This window comes from Oryctolagus cuniculus, chromosome 6 (assembly GCF_964237555.1).
Source record: "Oryctolagus cuniculus chromosome 6, mOryCun1.1, whole genome shotgun sequence".
In the NCBI taxonomy this organism is placed as follows: Eukaryota; Metazoa; Chordata; class Mammalia; order Lagomorpha; family Leporidae; genus Oryctolagus; species Oryctolagus cuniculus.
Genome location: NC_091437.1, coordinates 37,169,893 through 37,187,056, shown reverse-complemented (window position 1 = coordinate 37,187,056; position 17,164 = coordinate 37,169,893). Strand labels below are relative to the sequence as shown.

Here is a 17,164-nt window from a genome sequence, read left to right as displayed (position 1 = left end):
TTTAAAAAATTTAAAAATTTGGATATCTCAGATTCAAAATTGGATATTTCAGATTCAAAAATCCAGAATTCCACTTTTTATTGGGAAAATATCAACATTTGGCCGCACCAAATGTTGCATTTCTGCCTGACAATAATTGGCTGGAGCTGAGTGGCAACTGCCCCCTTTGGATGGGAAAGGGGCTCTCTCATTTGCCAGTTTCCACCACTCCCTGAGTCTCAGCCACTGCAACCAAGCAGTTGTTGCCAATTCTGTTTTCCTTAAACAGAAACATTCTTGCTATCTCTGATTGTCTCACCCCTAGTTTGCCTTCTGCATCCAAGGTTACTGTTGACCTCGCAAAGCGCCTGAGTCTGCAACCTTTGGTCCAAACCAGGTCAAAAGGAAGCCCACTGCAGCCGCCTCTGATGGGTGTGTTCTCTTTCCTGTCTGATTGCAGGGGCCTCGGGGAACCAGCCCGCCGGGAACCCCAGCCCAGGGGGCGCACCTGCATCCAAGTCCTGTTGCATCCAGTAGCTGCTCAGCGATCCGCTCCCAGAATGGCTCCATCCTTTCGTGGGAAGAGATTAGCCAAGCCAGTGGAAAACCATGCACCTTCTTGAGAGGCAGAGTCGCAGAATTTGGAAGCTGATTAATCTTATCTAGTGGCTTTAAAACGTCTTCTTAGCCTTGAGCACTGTCTGTGGAGCTAAAACCCACATCCCAGCTTTCCCAGACATCAGTTAGACATTTAATTAGTGCCAGTTCCACCTGATCACTTAGAATCTCTTTTGTTCTTATACTTTCATTTCATGTTCTATTGTAAAAGTGTTCAATTATTCAGCAAAGTAGAGAATTGCGCATTGAAGTCCCATGTACTCATCACTCAGATTCCGGTATCAAGATCTGGGCACACTTGCTTCACCTGTTTTTTGTTTTACATTTACATTGACATCTATTTCAATCTTTCCTTAGTGGGAAGGATTCAAAGGCAAATTCCAGCCGCATGGCCCTACTCCTCCACTACACATATTTAAAGGAAGAAGGGTGTTTTCTGACACAATCACATCTTACCACATGCACCAGGTACTCAGCTGACACTAGGTTATGTATGTTGTGATGAGCCAGGCTCCCCCTTCAGTCCAGGAATGGGGGCCTAGGAGTCGTGTCTTCTGCAGACAGTCCTCAGCCCATCTGGGTCTTCTCCAGGAAAGCCATTTCTCCATCTTAGGCCAACAGAGATGACCCTGCAGGACCAGTAACCCCAGGACTCCACGAGGAGTTCACCGAGGCTGTGGCTGGACTCACAGCCCAGCTCAACTGCTCCCCCTGCTCAGTCCTTACCAAGCAACCCACAATCCTCTTCCATTTCAGAACTGGCTTTCTGGGGATCCCACCTTGTGACACCAACAAAAATGTCTTCAATAGGTGGCTTGCTTGAATCCAGTCCAAACAAGTTTCACCCATAGAATTTAACTGTTCTTTGTTGGAAAAAGAAGATACAGTTTTTAGTCTTGGGTTTCCCATTGATTTTAAGGATTATAAATTTAGGCAAATTATTCTCAGTTTGTGAACTTGTTTCAATGAACAGGTTTTCTATTGTTTAAAAACAGAGCTTATTTCTTTAAAAGCCCATGCTGGCCAGTCGGCCATGCCTGTAGGATGTCACAGGCCTGATGAACGTTTACATCATAGTAACTGGTGCTAAGAACAGCACAACTACACCACAAGTTGAGAGTGACAGTCACCTGCTGAGACATTTGCAGTAAGTTCCAGCGATATTTGCCCCAGTTTTAATTTTCCATTTTCTCCTGCTGCTCCAGCGTGATTGAGGCACAGCTGACAAGTACAACCTGTACCTATTTAAGTGTCGAATGTGGGGTGTTGATGCACGCATACATTGTGAAATGATGGTCGCAATCAAGCGAGCACACCCCCCACCTTCCATGGTAACAGTTGCTACGTTTTTAAGTCTCTCTTAACGGCACTGCTTCCTTTTTCCCTTTGCAAATGACTTGTTGCAAAAGCAGGATCAGTTGGCCCCCATTCTGGATTTATGCATCTGTCTGTCACAGCGTCTGACACATTCCGCCCTCCTCCAAGTAAGACATTCACTGAACTGGTCTTCCTCCCAAATGGAGTGTTCTGCAGAATCAAATCTATTAAAGCGGTCGCTCCGAGGTGAGGGAACCACTGCTCTATTCTCAGCTCCCTTTTTATACAAACTAGGACATTGAAGGCCAGTGAGGGAACAAGGCTGGGGCGAGTTCATGGTTCAGTTCCTTGGCTATGCGCCACATGGAGATGCCCAGGGTCAGACAACACAGTGCATACAGGCTGCACGTCCTGGTGGCTTCCACCATGGACCAACCTGGGCTCCCGGCACACGAACACTGACACTGTGCTCATGGGAGCTGGGTCTGGAGCTCCCATGCCAGCTTCCTGCCTCGCTGCAATGCATACTCTAGGAGCACCAGTCTTTTCAGCAGGGGCATGTCAAGTGCATGTCAAGTGCAGTGCCAAGTGGAAGGCAGTGAGCAGACCCAAGTGTCACCCAGGAACATACAGGCATTGAGGCTGCCGGCCCTGGCTCCCGCTCCATGTCTGAGTCCCTTTGGCAGGTTCCTCTGCTCTGCTTCTGCACCTTCTCAGTCCTTGCTTGGCCGTACTCAGAGGGCTATGGTTAGCACCCAGGGAGACTGCCTGATGAGGGTTACAGCTAATGGTAAGTGCTTGTGACATCCTAGGTACTGTTTCATCCTCACAACAGCCTTATCAGGGAGAAACTCTTGTGAGCCCTGTTGAGTCCATGACTCAGAGAGGTTAAGAAACGTGCCCTCCAGTGCCCAGCTTGGAAGTGGTGAGTCAAGATCCAAAGCCAGGCAGTCTGACAGGTGGTCCCAGCAGGCAGCCATTCTCCCTGTCTCCCTGCATCGCCCTGCTCCTGCAAATCAGCTCTTTTTGGAACACAAGGAGCCTCTGAATTCATTTAAGCTCATCATTGCCTTTCAGACTTGGGAAAACCGGGAGCCAAAGAGGTGGTTTGTCCAAGTTCACATGAAAGGAAAGTGGCAAGGCCGGCTCAGAAGCTGCCAGTGATCCCAGCTCAGTCTGAAATGGATTGTTCCTGGGTCAGACAGGGGCATTCATCCACGCAAATATGCTTTGTGGTGAGTTTTCCGAGAAAAGCATTCTTCAGAACACTTGATTACAATATGGCATAAATGTGTTTTCATATGCCTGCTATGTTAAATATCAGAGCTACTACCTTGGCAAAACCTTAAAGATTACCCCAAATATTGATACTAAGTCCACCAAATGACAAAATATCTTTGGCATATTAAGCTTTTGCTCTTCCAGGCATTTGTAAAACAAAAAGAGCCAAAAAAAATATACCACATACAACACCTGCAGGTCTGAACACTCTCAGGCTCCCATTTGATTCCTGTATCAAGTGTGGTTCACTCAATTTATTTTTAAGAGTTATTTATTTATTAGAGAGAGAGAGAGAGAGAGAGAGACTCCTTCTACTGACTTACTTCCCAAGTGGCTGCAATGCCAGAGCCAGGAGCTTCATCCAAGTCTCCCACGTCAGTGCTTTTCCCAGACCTTATGCAGGGAGCTGTAATGGAAGTGGAGCAGCCAGGACACGAACCAGCGCCCATATGGGATGCCGGTGTCATAGGCAGCGCTTTACCTGCTATGCCACAACACTAGCCCCCACTCCAAAATCTTGATTGATAGGTCCGGGTGCCCCACAGTGAACGTAGAAGCAGTCTTGTTCTGGGGCTTACCATCTAATATGGCAAAGGGCAACTGATTCTGAGCAGTCACAGCCGGCCAGAGAACAGCGCCCCTGCACAGAGACATTTTCCTGGGAAAACTCATGATGCCAACCCTTCCAACCTAAGAAATCCATTCAATTTTCATAGATGGAGAAAATAAATCACCCGAACAAGAGGACTGCTTAGGTCCAAGGTAAATAACAATTTGAAACCAGTTTGCATACATAAACTATGGTTCATTGTATTCATTCTATTTCAACCCTTGGAGGACTCACAGCTGTCTTGTACACAATTGCACTTAAAGCCCAAAATCCTTAAGGAAAAAACAAAGGCGAAAATCTCTGAAATACAAGGAAGTCTCTCTCTCTCTCTCTCTCTTACACACACACACACACACACACACACACACAAGGGACGGAGAGTCAGGGAGGAAGTCACTTCCTCACCCCGCTCCCTGGAGTTCTGCAGACAAAGGACAATGTTTCGCCTTCACCCAGCACTTTGCAAGCTTCAGTTCTGCCCTCTGAGATCTGATCAGGATTTTGCAATCGTAACTTGAGGAGCGTTTTTGCCTGAAACCATCATGCAACAATGTCTCTTGCACCCAGCTATTCAGTGTGCTAGTGTGGGAAAGGGAAGTCTTTGTTCAAAAAGTAGCCCAGCTTGATTAAAGTCACGCCCATGTGCAGCCACTAACGGAAGAACTGTCACATGGTGGAAGGTTAGCACTGGCTGTGAAGATGGTTAGGAACCCACAGGGGGCTAAGAGAGCCTTGGGGAGGTGGGGCGAGCCCTGGACCGAGGTCTCCTCTCATTGAAGCCAGGTCTCCCCCACGTGGTGGGCCAGGCGCCCCTCAGTGAGCTCGCGGAACCAGTAAAGAAAGACACACATGGCCAGGGCTGAGGGTGGCGTTTTCTCTTTAATCTCCATAGTGTATTTGTTGAGTTTATTTATAAGCAATCACTTCACTATTTACAGTACATGAGCATAGAGATTCTACAGTTTCTGTGATGTAAACAGTCACTCCGCAGTGGGAGTTTGGAGAAAAGAAGCCAGTTCTGAAGTATTTACAGACGTTAAAATAGAACTTTATACTCACAGAATAATAATACATAGAGCAATTTGGTTAAATTATCTATGAAACTATAGAATCTGACAATGTACAAATACAGGAAAACATCTTCTCAGTTAGAAGGTAAGACAGATAAATCACACCTGAAATAAAACAGGGATGATGACAACCACAAGAATTAAAAGCAAAGAAGGTGTCTTCCTTGCCGCTTCCGGGTATTTATATAAATAAGGACACAACCCAACAAAATGGAAAAAATATATAAAAATCCTCTACCAATTAAAAAAAATAGCAAAACTAAAAACTCGATTCTCAATCATTAGCAGTGTCCTTTAAAAAATTAAAATTTAGCTTTCTATTATAAATAACAAAGCAGATGTGTCCCTCTGTGTAGGTGAAATTCTTGCACCTTTCTCAAGAAATGCATCAATGTAACTCCACAGACACACACACACACACACACACACAGGCACAGACACATGCATGCATGTGCGCGTGCACACACACACACACACACACACACTCCCCACAAACACAGCCTGACATTCACGCACCCCAGGCTGTAGTTACCTTGTTGAGCTTCCTAGTAAATAATGCCCCCTACGGTAGTACCCCTGGGGATGACAAAACCTCACAAGGTTAGCCATTCCCTGGTTTGACCCTGTCGCACTGCCAGGGAACACCCTGGCTCCCTATTGCTCAGAATTCTCTAGGCTGCATGCTCACACCGAGAGAAAAGGATTTGAGTCCAAGATTTGGAAAAGCTGGAAGGGACCCTAGGGACCACCTTGCCCAGTCGATTAAGGCTAGCAACAGACACCGTCTCGAGAAACCTGGGGGCGGGGAGAGGGGTCTCACGTCAGCTGCTGCCTGTGAAAGCAGCAGGTGCTCCACGCCAATGCTAACGACACAGCGCAGGGAGGCGAGGGGTGGCTGTGAACTCCTGGGGCACATCGCACCGAGCGGAACCTCGGGACGGTCACTCCCCCAGAAGCCGTCTGGAAATGCAGCTGTCCCACCTGCCGCCCTGACCACGCTCCCCTGCAGATTTCCAACCTGTTTCCTTTGGAATCGGTACATCCCTCAAGAAACAGTGTTGGGAATAGTTTATGACTTTTTATTCCTAACACAAAAACATTTGACAAGATTTTTAAATACAAAATACAAAACAACAAACAAACAAACAAAAAGTAATCAAATAAAACTGTTTGGCTATTCAGTGGACCGTATCAAAGGTCATGGCCAGGCCCCCCACTGCCACAAGCCTCTCACTCAACCTCTTCACCCGTCCCGATGGTGTCACGTGGGCCACCTTGCAGAGGTTCACTTAACAAGGTCAGCAGCCGCTGGGCTGCCAGTATTGCAGTTACAGTAAACCCCTCCCGGGCCCCTGGCCGCAGGGTCCACTCCTGCCTCCTCTGCCCACGGCATGGCTAGTGCATCGCTCGATCTGCATGCGAACCTACTAAGTGGTCACTTCTGGAGTCTTCTGACCCTGGGGTCACAATGGGCGCCGAACACCCCACCAGGTGCTCAAGCCATTACATTTCACTCCCAGAGTTCATGTCAGGCAGCAAGGGGGCCCAGAGGATTTTTGCCTTCCCTCTCAGGAGCTGGTGGATACAGTCTTTGGCCACTAGATGGCAGCCACAGGTGGATAAGGCAAAGTGCTAAAGTGGAAACTGACCACGCCCCTTCACAAAGAACCAATGGGTAAGGCTGGCAGAGGGGGAAGAAGGAGGCCTATCCATTTTCCAGGCCTCCTGGGAATTCTATTAAAAGAATGCCTGGCAGAAGAATTTCCAGGGAGTGATCACCTACAAAGCTGTATTTTCCAAGCCCCCAGGTGGGGCAGCTGGGTTTCCGTACTCCTTCAGGTGTGCAAGGAACCCTGCCAAAATGCAGTATCTGGAAAAGCTGTCCCCCTAAACCCCAAAGCCTCAGTCACTGCTGCTGTACCATTAGGGAAACAAAAAAACAAAAGCTGCCCCAAACATATGCAGTGTGATGGATGCCTCCTGTTGCCCCATATGGCTTACAATCATTTGAAAGAAATGTGTGAAAAGTGCCTAAGTTAAGCCGATTTGAAGAAACAAGTGTATTGCTAGTATTGTCTGAGAGCAAGAGAGAAGCAGCCAAGTGGCCACAACATTGGGATGGAAAGCTGTTTGGTGGGGACCACGAGGACCGGCTGACGCGAGCTCTGACGTCCTCAGCAGCCCCGCGAGAAGCTATGGCTTAGGTCTGTCCTGGGGAGCTGGCAACTCAGCCAGGGCCGGGTGGGTCGAGCCTGCTGCTGGCCGGATGTTCTGCAGAGAATCGTCCCCCTGAACAGGAGCAGGGCTCAGCCAGAGAAGGGGATGGGTTTCACAGGGGGAGCGATGGAGTCCCAAGGCTGCAGGTCGGGAAGCCACCCCTCGCGTTCATCCCACTCAACACTCGTGATGTGCTGCATGCGGGAACAGGGGCTCGAGGTCACACAGCAGGCAAGGAGCCCTGCAGCTGCTCCCCCGCGATGGCTTATAGTTAAACGACTTGTTGCACAAACCCATTCCCGTCGGCTGGGCTGTTCCCCGTTGGCCGGGTTCCAACAGACACCACAAAGGGCTGGCCCCAGTGCTGGCTCTCGCGCAGCCCAGAGCTCGGAAGGCACCATTGCCCTCTCTCCCCATGCCCAGCCCGCTTCACAAACACCCGCTTCAGTGTCGAGGAGAGCGCCTCACGCCGCCACGGGAGACCTGTATTTGGCGGTGAAGTGAGGGGTCTTCTCAGAGTGCTGCTGTTGGCTAATGCAAAGCCAGCCTCTGCCCCCTCCCTGGGCATCCCCCCAACCCAGGTCTGTTCTGGGCCACCAGCATCTTGGTACACGCAGGCTTCCAGCTCCCACTTACCCTGTACCCCAGACTCTGCCCACAGCACGGCCCTGGAGCCCATCTGTGTGGGGCTCGGGACCCACTTTAATGTATTGCTTCCTGCTGCCCCAGGGGAAGGACTGAGAGGGACCCTCTTCCTTGACCAATGAACCCACTAGATTCACCTTATCTGTGATCACTATACAACCAATTTCTTTCCTTGGTCACATCTGATGCTGGGGTTCAGGTTCCCCCAAACTGAGGGCAGCTGCTACATCTCAAATCTTGCTAATGCGGAGTCAGGGTGACAACACATCCCCTGGGGTTGATTTGCCCCATTTCTCAAGCTGCAGGCTCGGCTCCAAGTTCAGCGGCACTCAAGGCCTGGGATGGGCCACGGCTGGAGCAGTCCCTGCAGAAGCCCTGGGCCTTCAATGCCTGCCACGCCTCCCCACCCATCACCTGCGCTGCATGCATCCAGGAGAAATCGCTCTCATAACACCAACGAACTCAGGCCTCAGGCCCTGCAAGGCACCTTGCTGCACCTCCTCTCACTTCCCGGGTCAGAGCTTTGTGCACCGAGTTTCTCCTCCTCGGAGCCCTGCTCTCCCCTCCCCTCCCGGAAGCCCCGCCTCTTTCCTGAGCATGTAACACTCGAAGCTGCAAGATCTCCAGGCAGACGCAGACACCACACAGGTGCTTTCTGACTCCAAGCAGTTTTCTGGTTGGGGACAAGGTGCGCTGTGGGGAGAGGGGGCGGGGCCCTTAGCTGCACTCCATCCACTCATATTCTTTACCTCTTTGATGCATTTTCCTTCGGTAACCAGAGCCCCCGAGAGCGAGGACTCTGATTCAGCCTGGTACCGACTGAGGAAGGAGATGGAAGAATTCCACATAGCGGTTGGATTGGACATTTTTGGAAAACACCAGCAGGGCACACAGAGACGGTAGGAGCTGCCCTGCGTGGGCAGCTTCAGCACAGGCCGGGGGAAGCTTTGATGGCGAGCACACGTAAACACCATCGAGAGCAGACATGAGGACCAAGCTATGATGAGATGCTTGCCAGCAGCGGCTGCTCCCTCTGGATCGCTCCTGAATGTGGTGGGAAAGAGAGCAAGGTGGGCTCGTTTTCCTGAAAGACCTTGGCGCGCCCTTGGGGATGACACACAGCACTGAGTGACTCTTCGGGACAGAGGTCGTCCACAGTGGTCAGCTCTGGAGCTTGTAGCCTTTCACGGCTGGGACAGCAAGCCAAGGCTATCGTCAGCTTCCGACCCCACACTCGGGCTCTGCTATCTAAGCTCAAGGGCCAACGTCTAAATATCTTCCAGTCTCCATGTACCCCGACGCGGTGGGTGGGCTGGTCCTTCCTTCAAATCTGCATTTCATGACCAGAAAGTGCCACCAGCCCCAGACAGAACCTGTGGCCAGTGCCAGAGGAGGCGGCCAACAGAGGGGCTCAGAGAAGATGCCGATGACTCCTTTCAGCACAGAGGTGCCGGCGGGGGGACGGGCCCCCTCCAAGTAACAGGGAATTCTTGCTGGGGTCACAACTTGGATGCTAGTGCTCATTCTCGTTCCCAGGTGAAGGCGGAGGTCACTCCCTGATGCACACCAGGACGTAGCGGAGGCAGCAGCAAGACTGAAATTCTATCCCACCCCACAAACCTGTCTAATGTGCCTACTATGTGCTAGGCAGTGAAGAGCTATAAAGGAACTTAGAACGACCAGGTCTGTACCGTGGAAAGTCCCTTTTTTGGTCCATCTGGATAAACCCTGTCTTCACCAAAGCTGTTCCTGCCTGCTCTTCCGCTCCCCCGTCCCGCCCTGCCTGAGAAGGGCTGTGTGTCACAGGGCACGGGGAGTCCCAGGCCCAGAATGGCTTTAGGGGTGTTTTCTCTCCTAGATTGGGACACGACAGACGGGGAAGGGTTGGCATAAAACCCAGGCAGCATAAAAGGTTCTGTGTTGACTGATCGGAACCTCTCACAGCTTAGACCAGGATGTGTGGTTGATTAAACTCTGGCCAGTTAGTAATGGCAGCCCAGAGCACTGTGTTGTGGCCTCTTAATAACACATCTGGGGTCAAAGAACATGAGTGCTGTGTTAGATTAGTTATATCTGCATTGGCCAAGAACAGGGCAGTGGTGGTGCCTGTACTTCGTATGTGCCACCCTGAGCTAGACGCTGCCTTAGCAGAAGCTGAGACTGCTGGAAATGGCTGAACTCTCCCTCTCACTTCACTTTATCAGGGGTCCAGAAAGGTCAAACGACTTGACACACACAGGAGCTCAAATTCTCTGATCCTGCTAAAGCCTGTGCCCTCCAGCCTTACCGAGGGACTGAAAGCACGCTCACCTTCAGGACAAGGTCATGGGCTCAGTTTACCTAGAGGTATTTGATAATCTGAAAAAGAAAAAAAAAAAAAAAAAAAAAAAAACTACCAATTCTCAAGGGACTAGGTCAAGACTAATGAACCACTTTCAAGCATTTTGAAAGTAGCAGGACCCCTAAAAAACAAAACAAAACCTTCCCAAAGACCCCTGCTGAATGAAGGGGATCAAGGAGGAGATGCTGGCGGGCAGCAGGGGTGCCCACCTTGCCCGGCCACTGCCGCCCTCAACAAAGGCCCCGCAGAACATCCAGCTGGGTGTGGCTCTCACATTGTTCAAGAACCAAGCCTCAGGTCAAGTTCAGACAGAATGTTTCCCAGTGGTGGAGACTGTCACCTCCATCCCTAGCCTCACACTGCCTCCTGGCTCTACTCTACTCCACTCCACCAAAACAACTCTACACGTGAGGACCAGGTAAAGACAACAGCCTCACAACAGGGAGAGGAGGGGCCGGCGACTGGCCCCAGAGGGACGACAGCCATTGCCAGGTGCATCACAACCCACTGACGGCGCATTGCCCACAGGCAGAGGCAAACCACAGGACCACTGGGCTCAGAGCTGACGGTGTGCACAGCACGTGTGCCACGCCTGGAATGTGGCTGGCAACATGACTCAGCTGTGGTCTGGATGCCCCAAATGCTGGGAATCAGGAGGTCTGGTCTGGGTCACTGGCCACGGGATCCCAGACAAGCCGCTTGTACCCTCTGGGCACAGCCTTGCTTCTCCTAGACAATGGGCACAGTGCAGCTGGCCTGGCCCTCTTTACAAGGTACGGGAGGGGCTGAGAGCGAACAGATGGGCACATGCCAGAAGGGGCCGCTGGACACAAGATGGGGAAGACCCAGAAAGCTGTCTGTGCTGCTCCTTGTGGGGCCGGAGGCCACACAGCCCCTCCAGGGCAGCCTGGGAAGGGAAGCAGAGCAGCTCAGCGGCAAACATCTTAGGACAGTGCATAGTTAAAACTCAAGGAAGCGATACAATAATCCCAGGCACAGCACATCTGAGCCATAAATACAGTATTTGAAGGATATACTTTGTTCTTTTTTTTTTTTTTTCAATTAAAAACGAGTTGATAGTCCTGATTCTATTCACAAGTAACAAGTTCATCATCACACACTACAGACAAACAGTGTTATGGCGAACACAGCTGCAAGGCTACGCAGGGATGAGGGGGCACAGGGTGACCGACCCAGCACGGGAGGCGCGCGCCCGGACAACCCGTGGGAAGCGAGGACACCAACATGGCAGTGGAACATCAACACCATGGGGACTCACGGACAGAAGCAGCTTTGTTCAATGTAAACATTGATCTTGTTCTGAAAAGGACAGCAAGTTCAAGTCTCTCTTCCGTGTGTACTCTCACGCTCGCTCGCGCTCTCCTCCTCGGCGACCTCACTTCTTTGAAAACGTAAACATATTGGAAGGGCCTTGTCTGAGGTATTGAGGTATTCCTCGAAGGGTAAGGCTTGATCAGTGCAGGCTCTGCTGGGCCTCCTTCAGCAAGCTGTCAAAATCCATGGCTTCGTACTTGCTTTTCACGGGCGTGGGGAGGGCCTCTTCAGAATTGGAATCTGGCGGGGGGGGGGGGTGGAGGAGCCAGGGAGAGGGGAAGGCGGTGAGCGACTGACGGAGCCCGCAGCACCGGGCCACCTGCCTCTGAGCTCGGGCTGTGGCCCGAGGCCCCAGAGCAGGGATGAGTACCGAGAGCACCGACCGCCCTTCTGCCTTGACAGCTCTGCCAGTGCACCTACGCTTTGGGCCCTGGTTGTTCTGTTTGTAGAGCAAGGCAGGGCCTGAGCTGGGGCACCCCGAGCTCCTTTCCAGCTCCAGAACCTTAGAGCCTGCTGCTGACTCACACATGGGAAGGCTAACAAAACTGGCATCTCTGTCTGGCATACATAGGGAAACTGAGGCCCACAGGTGCACCTGCAGCCGAGCGCAGCACCGCCTGGTGAGAACCCACTGAGATCTGCTGCTACCAGCCTTGGAGCCCGCAGGCCACACTGTGCTCATCCCAACGAGTGATTGTTTCCTACATTCTGCTTCTTTGTCCTGGGCCAACTTGTCCACAGCTGGCAAGGGCCCACCACTGGTACTGTTCCACTGTGGCCCCCCCATAGACACGGCTGCACTTTGTCAAGGGGTCACCAGGGAACACCTCTCAAGAGGGCAGGGTAGCAGGTGGCCCCGCTAGGTCAGAGACAGCAGCCATGGCTCTGCCAACCAGCTGTGAACACAGGGTGGCCCTCTCCCCACAGGCCTCGGGAAGCTGGGCTACTGCTTCTTGGTGGCAGCCAAGGGACAGGACAAAATGGACCAAAGGCTGGAAGAAAAGGAAGATGGGAGCCCCCAGGCCAAGAGGCTGCTGGGGCAGCTGGGGGCCCGGGGAGGGGAAGCGCGTCCAGGAGGGGCCTTGGGTCTCGCCAGCTGGAGCCGGACCTCAGGCACTTACCATAGTCGGTGTACCTGGGCCAGCGGAAGTGCTGGAGCCCTCCGTAACTCAGCTGGAAGGAGGGCTCGTGGCGCTGCAGCCCCGCGCCGTTCCTCAGAGACAGGGCCGCGTGCTCGGAACACCGGAAGGTGACGTAGCCGCACTTCTCGCCTCTAGGGGAGAAGGCAAGGGAGAGCATTCCCAGGGCGCTGCCCGACCGCCCAGCACCACACAAGGAGCAGAGAGCCACGCGGACTCCGCGCCCACGTCACGTAGCCCCCAGGCTGACCGCTGCAGTGGCAGTAACAAAAGTCGCAAACCTGTGCGGACACAGCCTCACACTGTCTTAGATGACCCTGGGAGGTGGCTACTGTCATTACCTCCACCCATGGTCGAGCCTGAATTCAGACCCAGGCCTTCCAGGACGTTAAAGCCGACGCTCCGAACAGACTCCCATAACTCTTTTCTGTGCACTTGCCCTGCCAACTGCCCGTTCCCACCATCACATGACCCTGCACCCTGCAAACCTGGCCCCAGGCACCACCTCCACGGCTGCCGCTGTGGTCTGCACTGCGTCCACCATGGCCGGTATTCGCTAACATCACCTTCCTCCTGCCTGCTTGGCTTCCAGCCCCCTTCCTCGGACAAAAGCATCGGTTAGCCAACCAGGCTCAGGGGGCCGGGGGAAGTCCCAGGAAGGTGGCTCTCCCTGGATACAGTGGTTGGTTCAAGGGTGAGCTGTCACTCAAAACCAACCCCCAGAGAACTCAGCCCAGATCTTTGCTGGAACTGTGAGGGCGACGCCTGCTTGCCCTGGGGTCTCTAGGTTGGTGGGAGGTAAGCTTAGCACTGGAGGCAGCCACTCTGCAAAAAGGAGGAAAGTCGGCCTGGAAAGGCTTCCAGAGCAAGGGGGCCCTAAACTCAGGTCCACTCTGACATTCTGCTTCGCGAACAAGAGGAAGAATCCAAAGGGCAGAGACGAAGGGGCCGTTCCCTGCAGCTCTGTAGGCATCTAATAAACATTCAAGGGCATCCCATTCCCAACACCCTGCTGAACCCAGGCCAAGTTGAAACTCTTCTGCCTCTTCAGATGCCTGCAACTGGTAGTGTGTATAAGGCTCCTTCTGGAAGATCTTGCATAATGAATTGGGACTGGCAGTGTGGTATAGTGGTCACGTCGCTGCTTGCAATGTGGCATCCCCTATCAGAGTGCCAATCTGAATCCCAGCTGCTCTATTCCCAATCCAGCTCCCTGCTAATGCACCTGAGAAAGCAGCGAAAGACGGTCCGAGTACTGGGACCCCTGCCACCTACATGGGAGATCCAGGTGGAGTTCCAGGCTCCTGGCTTCGGCCTGACCCAGCCCTGCCTGTGACGGCCATGTGGGGAGTGAACCAGCAGACAGAAGCTCTCTCCCTCTGTCTTGCCTCTCTCTCTATCACTCTGCCTTCCAAATAAATAAAAACAAATCTTTAAATATATATGTATATATATCTTAACAAATCGACCTTTCTCTTTAGAGCTGAATTGTGTTTTTGCATGCTATTTTCATTCTGATATTCTGAACACTAGGCCTACACAGGAGTTGAGTCTTTTTGTGAAAATTGTGGTAAAAACTATGACATTTAACAGTGGACCACCGAGGAGTACGAAGCCTACTCACAAAAGTTTGAAACAGATCTCGAGAACTTTCTCATCTTGTGAGACTGAAACCCAACACCACTAGACAAAGACTCTCTTTTCTTCCTCCCCCAGCACCTGGTGGCCACCACAGCACTTCCATTCCCCATGAACTTGGCCTGAGCAGAACCCTACAGTCCTTATGTGATGGGCTTATTTCACTTGGCATAATGTCCTCACGGTTCTTCCACATGGCAGCAAGAGCTAGACACTTCCTTTCTCTGTTAGGCTGCATAATATCCCACTGTGTGCAAATACCACATTGTTTATCTACTCATCTGTCAATGGACAGTGGGCTGTTTCCACCACACTGGTTACCGGGAACAATGTGGCCATGAACGTTCCGAGGTTCAATTTCAACTCCTGGATATATAGACCCTAAGTGGAATCACTGCACTATACAGCAGGCTTCTATATGACTTTTTGAGAAAGGCTGCACTCTTCTCCATATCAGCTGCCTCATTTTACATCCTCAATTTCTCTACATCTTTACCAGCATTTATTTTACATTTTTTTGGATACCAACCAAAATGGGTAAGAAATGCATACCGATTCTTGCATAAGAAACTATTACCTGCTGAAGCTTTTTATTATTAAATTAGAATTTGAAAGTCCCAATAACTTAGTTTACAGGAATAATGGGCAAAAAGTTAGAAGTGTTTCAAAATTGACATTATCTGACACCCCATTTGGGCACTCACACGCGGAGCCCCCAGAGAGATGAAGCACTGCTCCTGCAGTGAGGGGGGCGCGGGATGCCCGGTGGAACAGAAGGCCCGGGGCTCCCTGGTGCAGGGGAAGGCAGGGACAAGACAAGTGGCCCAGGGAAGGCTCTGCGCAGGTGTGCTTGACCACCAGAGGCCCTGGCTGCCCTGTGCTGGCTCCAGTCCTGGCTCTGCCAGGAAGCAGCGGCTCAGCTAACTTGTCTGAGCTCCTGGACAGGAGAGCAGCAGGAAGAGGAGGAGCGTGAACGTCACGTACCTTGCAGGAATGCGGGCCTGTCTCCCCAAGAGAACGCAGGGCAACTGCCAGGCGCATGGCAACCGCCAGCGCACACCTGGTGCCCCTCCTGGCTGCACCATCCCTGGCGCTTCTCCTGCGCCCGGCCGTGGACTGCGTCCAAACGTGCTCCACAGATCATGGGCACTCTCATGAGCTCTGGCCGCGGTGGCGAGTGGGGGTCCTCCCAGCACCCCTCCCAGGCGATGGCTGCATTCCACTCACCTCTTACTTCTCGTCAGCACCTGGCACTCCACGATCTCGCCAAACACCTCAAAGCGCCTCTTCAGCTCCCGGGAGCTCATGTCGCTGGAGAGATTGCGAACGTATACCACGCGGCCTTCACCCTGCTCACAAGGGGCCAAGGGGGACCTGTCATGGCCAGGCTGCCTGGGTCACAGGCACCTCTGGAGTCCTCGTCCCGGTCCACAGTGCCCCCCTGAGCAACTACACCAACTGGCCATGGCGAGAGGATGACGAGGGGCTCAGTCCCAGGGGGCCTGCCCTTGCTGGGGGAGGGGCACCACGAGGGTCTAATGGGCGAGGGGCTCCAAAGGAGGTGGCTGCTTCCAGGAAAGAAGCGAGCAGACATGCACTGAGAAGGGAGAGGCGCTTGTCACCAACGACCCAACTGCCTGTTCAGTGGCTTGGAGCCTGAGCAGAGAGGGGCCAGGTCACCGGCAGGGGTCAGAGGGCGTGAGAAGGCAAGGGGGCAGGATGGGGGCACTAGGGCATTGGAACTACGGGTTTCTTAGGACAAGGAAGCCCAGGCTGCAGCCTCCCTACCCCTCCCCTCCCTTCCTCTAAGCCCAGCGAGAGAGAAATTCCTGCCTCGTTCCTGCAGCCCGAGCTCCCACGGGCAGAACCAACCATCTGTGGCATGGACAGGACTTGTCTGTGGCCACAAAGCTCAGATGGCAAGAAAGCAGGCATGGGCCGAGGGGCCGCAGGAAGGCTCTGCAGCCCACTACCGGGACGGCACACGGAGGCCCAGCCTCTGCCTCCTCCCAGCCTCTGCCTCCTCCCAGCCTCTGGGTAGCCCCTCTCTGGTCCTTAGCTCACTCTCCTTCCTCCCTCGGGCCCTGGCTCTTTGCAGATGCCCCCGTCCCCTGCCCACCACTGGACTGTTTCTCTCTGACATTTCAGCGCTCATACCCGTCTGTAAACACTGTGTCTATCCCTTAGTCCATGTGTCTGTCGTCTTTCCCTCCTGTCCCAGTCCCGGGGGTGGGGCCCTCTCGCTCGTTGCCACAGCCTGAATCCTAGAACGGAGCCAGGCTTGTCAAACATCTGCACAGTTGCCCAGCCCAGGCTTCTAGTCCCAGCGGCTCACCTCTGGGGACACACACCCTGGGAGGTGGGGGCAGCCCTACTCCCTGGGGCACCCAAGTCTCAGGGGCTGAGTCCAGTGGGCATCGGCCTTCTTCTGTGCTTGGCCTGTGTCTTCTCGCTCCACTCTAGTGACTGGGCTTAGCAGGCTGGCCCCCGCCCCCACTGCAGGCACTCGGCCTTCACTACACTCCCCACTGGGAGTGTAGGTTTTCTCTACAGAGAGCTTGGCACAGCTTTTCCAGGCAAACCCGCAAGGCCACTGCGTGTGGGGGGTGAGTGGGGAGGAAGGGACAGGTCCTCTCGGTGCCCTGGCCCTGATCAAGGCAAGCGAACCCTCAGGAAGCCTCAGGCCCAACTGCCATGTAAACAAGGAATGCACTGAGGCTTGGAGAAGAGGGGGGACCTGCCCAGGGTCACACAGAAGGTGACGGCAGGGCAGGCTGTGACCAGGTCGGCCTGGCTCTGCTCCTCCTTCCTGCTGTCCACCCTCCTTGTCCTCTCCGGGACCCTGATGCTGAGCCCCACGTTGCCACCAAGCGTGTGCTTCAGGGCCAGCCCTCAATGGACTGTGCCGGTACCACCCTCTGATGTGCTCTGGTGGCCCCAATGCTTTTCAAAGGAGACGAATACACCTGTCTTT

The 17,164-nt window shown here is 53.1% G+C and overlaps 2 protein-coding genes across 5 annotated transcripts in view; one reads left to right on the top strand and one right to left on the bottom strand.

Annotated features, from left to right (window-relative positions):
• PDE6A (phosphodiesterase 6A) overlaps positions 1-9,500 on the top strand; it is a 74,417-nt gene extending 64,917 nt beyond the window's left edge. Inside the window, exons 22-24 of one of the 3 annotated variants that reach the window (XM_070076301.1) lie at positions 440-3,149; positions 8,043-8,385; positions 8,517-9,500. In XM_070076301.1, coding sequence (XP_069932402.1) covers positions 440-516 — 77 coding nt within the window. In that variant the 3' untranslated portion in view covers positions 517-3,149; positions 8,043-8,385; positions 8,517-9,500. Of the gene's footprint in view, positions 1-439; positions 8,386-8,516 lie in introns of all 3 variants that reach the window. The other 2 variants (XM_070076300.1, XM_051843507.2) reach the window with 2 other exon arrangements.
• Positions 9,228-17,164, bottom strand: part of PPARGC1B (PPARG coactivator 1 beta) — a 112,566-nt gene continuing 104,629 nt past the window's right edge. For both annotated transcript variants that reach the window (XM_051843506.2, XM_070076299.1), the window contains exons 10-12: positions 15,418-15,539; positions 12,535-12,686; positions 9,228-11,653 (exon numbers count right to left, since the gene is read on the bottom strand). In XM_051843506.2, coding sequence (XP_051699466.2) covers positions 11,553-11,653; positions 12,535-12,686; positions 15,418-15,539 — 375 coding nt within the window. In that variant the 3' untranslated portion in view covers positions 9,228-11,552. The remainder of the gene's footprint in view (positions 11,654-12,534; positions 12,687-15,417; positions 15,540-17,164) is intronic.